The sequence below is a fragment of the Glycine max genome, chromosome 16, assembly GCF_000004515.6.
Source record: "Glycine max cultivar Williams 82 chromosome 16, Glycine_max_v4.0, whole genome shotgun sequence".
Taxonomy (NCBI): Eukaryota; Viridiplantae; Streptophyta; class Magnoliopsida; order Fabales; family Fabaceae; genus Glycine; species Glycine max.
The window spans coordinates 24,977,653-24,985,202 of NC_038252.2; the positions used below are offsets into that span (position 1 = coordinate 24,977,653).

General features: G+C 38.2%; 1 protein-coding gene across 1 annotated transcript; it reads right to left on the reverse strand.

Annotated features, from left to right (window-relative positions):
- Positions 1-1,719: 1,719 nt before the first annotated feature.
- LOC100788557 (uncharacterized) lies at positions 1,720-6,267 on the reverse strand. Its single transcript, XM_006599871.1, has 3 exons — positions 5,410-6,267; positions 3,573-5,274; positions 1,720-1,796 (listed from the first exon to the last, which is right to left on the reverse strand). The coding sequence occupies exons 1-3, from the start codon at positions 6,265-6,267 to the stop codon at positions 1,720-1,722; spliced, it is 2,637 nt and encodes an 878-aa protein (XP_006599934.1).
- Positions 6,268-7,550: the final 1,283 nt, after the last annotated feature.

The following is a 7,550-nucleotide window of genomic DNA, read 5'->3' on the forward strand; positions in this document are numbered from 1 at the left end:
TATGACTAAAGGCTTTGCCTTAAATCCTTATAACCAAATTTAAAGCCCTTCAAGCTAAATCCATACAACTGATTTATACATGTGCAACCTCTTGGAGGGGCCCATGCGTCTTTAGAGTAGCAATGAACGGTCAAATATGAGGTTCTAAGGTGGCTGCTGCATGATGCAATTGCCATTTGATTGCATGCAGAATTTGTGCTCATTTTTGGTAATTGGTATTGAATGGTTTTATTGGTAGGACCGTTGAACAACATGGGGCTGGAGATGTTATGAACCATGTTTGGTGGACTTGCAGCTGGTAGCCTGGCTGTTCCTAACAGATCAAATGGTTAGCATAGTTTTGTAATTATCTAAATAGATTTTATACTATGTTGTTGTCTTTTGTCCAACTAGTTTTTATACTGCCCTCCCTGACTGGCGTGACTTCATTGTTTTAATCAGAGCCACCGGAGCAATTGTATGCCACCCAACTTTCTCAGCTGCAAGAGATGGGGTTCTTTGACACGCAAGAGAACATAAGGGCTCTTATTGCTACATCAGGGAACATACATGCAGCAGTTGAGCTTGAAGGTCATCCGGAAGAACTTGGTTAAGAAGTGCCTTCAGCTCATCTTTGAAATTGCAGAGAACAAGGAGGATTACATCAAGTTCTATGAGGCTTTCTCGAAGAACATTTACAAACAACTTGGGGGCCTATATTTTCCTAACAAAGAAGGCATATAAATACTTTTACAAACAACTTGGGGGCCTATAATTTCTGTTTGGCTTGCTGCTGATTTTAAAAATATAGCAGATATAAAAAAATATGTATGTATAATGTGGTATTTGATTCTTCTAAAGTAAATTCTTCAATTTTCTTTCTAGCAGCAAGAAGACTATATTCCTGAGCTTATTCTAACGAGACCATGGGACAAAGCTGATCTGTTATGATGTCGAGGATAGTTTATTTTCCTGATGGAGACAAACTAATAAAACATAATTCAATCACTTTTGTTGTCCATCCAAAAGTAGGGGATGATGAAAGAAAACACCAAATGAAGGACATATCGTGTAGGCTATATTAGTGATGTGCAGCTTCAACAATTGGTAAGAGGATGAAATAGAGGAATGGTATCATAAGGCTAGACTTTTGTTATATACCCATAAATAAGAACATCAATGATATACAACATTAAATACTATTAACCAATCAAGTATTTGTTGTAAAGGGCAGGAAACACATGTATTTCTTATAAAGGACAAGTATTTGTTATCCTCAATTATGTTTGTAACAGAAAAATTCATTCTCAATTCAAATATAGTAATTGGTATGAAGGACTTACTAGAATGTCATTCCACACTATCTCCTTTAGCATCTCCGGTACGTCTTTCCAAGTATTGTGGATAATGGGAACCTTTTCTCGCGCGACTACGCCAAGGTAGCTGTGGAAGTTTTCACGCATTGGTCCCGATGCTCTCCCGGTAGCAGGATCCACATTAAATGCCGGTCTGGGCTGATCCACGGTTCTTAAAGTTAGCGTTCTAAGCTGTGTCGTTGTTCTACTCCTCTTTGAAGTGGCCTCTGATTGACCATCAGACTGCGGAGGAGACGTCGGCCGTGTGTCCATGATCTTGTGAAAAAAAATACAAAATTAATATTAATGTGAAACGTTAAAAGCAAAGGCGTAATAGTAAAATAATTATTATATTTACACATTAAACAAAGCATTACTTTCAAACTCAGGCTGTAGGAATGTTTTCCCATAAACCTTCATCATGATCTACACGATTTGCATGTCCATCATCCACTTCATCAGCTTCATTCATTGAAGGCATTTGTTTTGAAAAACCAGACATTGTAGAAGCAAGGCTTCATGGTGAATGTGATTCAAAGGTGTTTTGATGATAACAATGATGACAACAAAAGATGATGACAAAGGTGATGAACAAAAAGCCCAAAGATCAAAGAACATCTCAAGTGAATCAAGAACAAGTCAAGAGTTCAAGAATCAAGGAGAATTCAAGACTCAAGAAGAAAGCCTAGAATCAAGAATCAAGATTCAAAATCTCAAGAATCAAAATCAAGATTCAAGAATGAAGAAAAGACTCAATCAAGATAAATATTAATTTTTTTTTTCAAAACTTTGAATAGCACTTGAGTTTTTGACAAAACCTTTACCAAAGAGTTTTTACTCTCTGGTAATCGATTACCATATTGTTGTAATCGATTACCGGTAGCAAAATGAGTTTGAAACAGTTTTCAAACTGAATTTACAACGTTCCAATTATTTACAAAATGCTGTAATCAATTACAATGTTTTGATAATCGATTACCAGTGCCCTTGAACGTTGAAACTCAAATTTAAATGTGAAGAGTCACATCCTTTCACTCAAAAGCTTTGTGTAATCGATTACACTTATTTGATAATCGATTACCAGTGATTGTTTCTAAAAAATCAAAAGATGTAACTCTTCAAAAAGGCTTTGACTTTTTCAAATGGGTTTTAAGTTTTTCTAAAAGTTATAACTCTTCTGAATGGTCTTCTTGACCAGATGTGAAGAGTCTATAAAAGCAAGGCTTTGTTTTAGATTTCAAGAATCTTGAATACTTTTCCAATCATTTCATTACAGTCCTTTACAAGCCTTGAATCTCTTTGAACTTCTTCTTCTTCTTTGTACCAAAAGCTTTCTGAAGTTTTCTGGTTTTCCAAACCTTGAAAACTTGTGCTATTCATCTTTTCATTCTCTTCTCCCTTTGTCAAAAAGAATTCGCCAAGGACTAACCGCCTGAATTCATTTTGTGTCTCTCTTCTCCCTTTTCTAAAAGAACAAAGGACTAACCGCCTGAATTCTTTTGTGTCTCCCTTCTCCCTTGTCAAAGAATTCAAAACGACACAGTCTGAGAATTCTTTTAATTCTTCCCATTCCCTAATACAAAAGTGTTCAAAGGACTAACCGCCTGAGAATTCTTTTGTATCCCCATTCACAAAGTATCAAAGGTTTAATAGCCTGAGATCTTTGTCTCAACACATTGGAGGGTACATCCTTTGTGGTACAAGTAGAGGGTACATCTACTTGGGTTTGACTGAGAACAAGAAAGGGTACATCTCTTGTGGATTAGTTCTAGTGGAGGGTACATCCACTAGGTTCAAAGAGAACAAGGGAGGGTACATCCCTTGTGGATCTTTGCTTGTAAATGGATTTTTACAAGGTTGAAAGAAATCTCAAGGATCGCAGGTCGCTTGGGGACTGGATGTAGGCACGGGTTGTTGCCGAACCAGTATAAAAACTCTTGTGTGTTTGTTTCCTTCTTCCCTACTCTTTTACTTTCCGCTGTGCATTTAATTTTCGCTTTTACTTTCTGTTAAGTTTTCTCTTCTACTCCTCATTCTCTTAACAATTTAGTAAAAGCCTTAAAAGAGTAATTTTTAATTAGTAAAGGTTTAGGAATAATTAATTCAACCCCCCCTTTTTAATTATTCTGAGGCCACTCGATCCAACAGACATTTGCCCAATGTCAAGGGTTGAATCATCATTATGGTAATTCATTCCACTTGGTCTTCCTTGCAGAACCACACACAAACTTGAATTACATGGATCTTGTACATAGAAAACTTGTCTGGCTTGTTCTGCCATAATGAAAGGTTCCTCCATATATGCCACCTTACTAAGGTCTACCAAAGTAAATCCCAATGGATCTTGAAGCACATCCGTTGTCCCGTTGACCCACTGACACTTAAAAACAGGCACTCTAAATGCAGTATAATCAACCTCCCAAATTTCGTGAATGACGCCAAAGTAAGACATGGATGCTCGAATAGGGTTGTTGTCCGATGTACTGCAAAAGTGATCCGAATCAGCATCAACACAGACCCCACTGTTTTGTAAGGAACTTTTATCATCTTGTGACTTTGTGTAGAATGAATAATTGTTAATGTCATACCCCTTCCATGTAGGGACATTCAGATTTGGGCCATTGGCTAACAATGTTAGTCTTCTGGAAACACTTTTATCAGCAAATATTGTTTGTCTAAACCAATTTATGAAAGTTTTGTTGTGCTCTTGCAATACCCTCATCATGTTCATTTTGGGGTGAGTATCTCTAACATGTTTTTTGTGAGCCTCTATGTACGGTAACACCTCTGTTGTGTTGTTTAATATATACAAATGTGCTTGTGACACATCATGTCTACTCATTGTCACAACATTGTATCCACGAGTACCCTTGCCCGTTTTTGCTTGCTCATGACGGGATGAAGGAACACCAACAGTTTTCAATGAGTCAATGTACTGTGAGGCAAACTCAATACATTCTTCGGCAACGTATCTTTCAACTATTGAGGCCTCTGGTCGATGTTGATTCTTCGTATAACCCTTTAAGACTTTCATGTACCGCTCAACTGGATACATCCATTTAAAAAACACAGGACCACAATACCTTATTTCCCTTACCAAATGAACAACTAAGTGTACCATGATGTCAAAAAATGAAGGAGGGAAAAACATCTCCATTTGACAAAGGACAACGGCAACCTCATCTTCCAAAGCATCCAACTGTTTAGGGTCAATCACCTTCGCACATATAGAATTAAAAATGAAACACACACGACTAATTGCAACACGAACCTTCTTAGGCAATGTTCCGCGAATTGCAACAAGCAAAAGTTGTTGCATTAACACATGACAATCATGTGATTTCAAGCCAACCAACTTAAGCTCATTCACAGACACAAGACTCTTGATGTTTGAAGAGTATCCTTGTGGGACTTTCATAGTACACAAGCATTCACAAAAACTTCTCTTTTCAGCTGTTGACATTGTGTAACATGCTGGGGGCAGATATGTCCGTGGACCTTTGGAGATAGGATGCAACACCTGACGTATACCCATGTCAACCAAGTCTTGACGACACTTGAAAACATCCTTTGTTTTGCCTTTAATGTTTAGGAGGGTCCCAATTAAAGAATCACAAACATTTTTCTCCACATGCATCACGTCTATACAATGCCTAACATGATGATCGGACCAGTACGGAAGATCAAAGAAAATAGACTTTTTTTCCCACATGTTTGAATTGGAGGATGGTTTTTTTTGGGACTTGCCAAACATATTTACGACATCCTTGACCCGCTCATATACTTGATCGCCAGTTAATGGATTTGGCGCGGTTTCATGTTCCTGACTTCCATCGAATGCCTTCTTCAATCGTCGATACGGATGATACTGTTTGAGAAATCTTCGATGCCTAGTATAGACAGTCTTCTTTCCATGTTTAAGTTGGCGGAAACTTGTATTCTACTCACATATAGGACATGCGTGATGTCCTTTGACACTATATCCACTTAAATTTCCATAGGCTGGAAAGTCATTTATGGTACAAAAAACCATTGCATGCAACTTGAAAGCATGCTACAAATTTGCGTCCCATACATCAACCCTTTCTTCCCACAATTTCCGCAAATTGTCAATTAAAGGTCTTAGATATGCATCAATATCATTACCTGGTTGTCTTGGACCAACTATCATCAGACTCAGCATAACGTACTTTCGCTTCATGCACAACCACGGAGGCAGATTATAAATGAACAGCAAAACAGGCCACGAGCTATGATTAGTACTTAAGGTTCCAAATGGGTTCATTCCGTCCGTTGCAAGACCAAGCCTTAAATTTCTAGGCTCGGCCCCAAAGTCAAGATACAGACGATCAATTGCCTTCCATTGCGGACTATCTGCAGGATGTCGCAACAATACATCTAATTTTCTGGTATCTGCATGCCATGTAAGGTTTTTTGCATCTTTGCCATTATCAAACAACCGCTTAAACCTTGGTATTATTGGGAGATACCAACACACCTTTGCTGGACGGCGGTTGGCGGGAGATACTAGTACACTAGAATCTCCGTTGGTCGGTTTGTACCTTGAAACCCCGCACACAGGGCAGTAATCCAGTTCAGCAAATTCATCTCTGTACAAAATGCAGTCATTAGAACATGCATGAATTTTTTCGTACTGCATCCCAACTGGACATAAAATCTTCTTTGCTTCGTAGTGATTTTTTGGCAAGACGTTATCAACAGGAAGAATGTTTTTCAACAACATCAGCAACTCACTAAAACTCTTGTCACTCCACCCAAATCGAGCCTTCAAGTTAACCAGAGCTAACACAGCAGACAACTTTGTGAAAGATGTGCAGCCGGAATACAAAGGCTTTTTTGAATCAATTTCTATGTTGTCATACAAGGGTGCATGTGCCTCTTCAAACCCCTCTTGCCCAAGATCGCGAATCATTTCTTCTATAGGATTTCCAATGTCTGTAGTACCGTCCTCAGCCTATGACATGTCAGCTATATCGAGGGATTCCCCATGCCATATCCACTTTGTGTAGCTACGAATAATTCCCTCACAAATAAGATGAGTTCTTATGTCATCAACTGTTTGGCGCCTCCCATTTCCACACTTGACACATGGACAAAAATATTTTCCCCACATAGGTTGCGCTTTACTTTGAGCAAACTTCAAAAACTCTTCAACACCATTCTCGTACTCTTCAGTTATACGTGATGCGTTCATCCAACTTCGATCCATGTTACACCTTGTATGTGAAACCTTAGTGGCTTAGGGGTTACTTCACATGCATGAGAAGCTGACAGCACCAATTGCAGTAGAAAACACAGCAGCACTGCACCTTTTGTACAAAACACTGCAGTACAAAACACAGCAGCAATTGCAGTTAGTTGGAGCACAATGCTAACAACTTAAATGGTGCATGGCTGTTTCAACGGATTTCCCATATTTGACTTCGTTATACTCTATTCTACAACTAAGGTGAAGGGTGATCAAATTTGGAGGTTGTGAAACTCATGAAAGACAACATAAAGGGTTCTTTTAGCAATGATTATATCAAAAAGTGAATAGAAACTGCAGAAACGAAACCAATGAAATTTAATGACAAAAGTGGTGCAATAACTGTTTTGACAGATTGGAGACATTTGCCTATGTTGCAAAAGGTTGATTTTGGGTGGAAGGAGGCCGTCAATACCATGTCTTTATTTTTGCGGGTTTGTGCAGGATCCTAGTAATTTTGGGTGGAAGGAGGTAGTCAATAGCATGTCTAATCTTTTTTCTACTTAATCGTAGCTAACATGCTGCAACATAGATAAATGAAATAAAATATTAAACTAGGCACCAACATGCATAATCTCTATGGTAGGAATAAAGAAAAAAATCAATCTGTGCCACTTCATGTTGCATTTTGCTCTATTGTTTAACTTGATTGATTTTTGTCTGAAGTGAGATGTACGTGTGTATGATCCCTTTGGATATTGCTTACACAGAGAGAAGGAGTGGTGCAGCAGATCAAGAATCAGGTAAATGACTTGAATCTAACTTTTATTATTAACGATCATGAGATAAAGATTATGAATTTCTTAACCAAGTCTAGGACTTTTGAGGATATTGCTAATTAATGATAAAATAGAGAGGAGTGGTACTACATGTAGCATCAACTGCTTCACAGGGTCCTAGCCGTTGAATCAACAAAATTTTCAGCATGTACCTTCTTTGAACTCCAC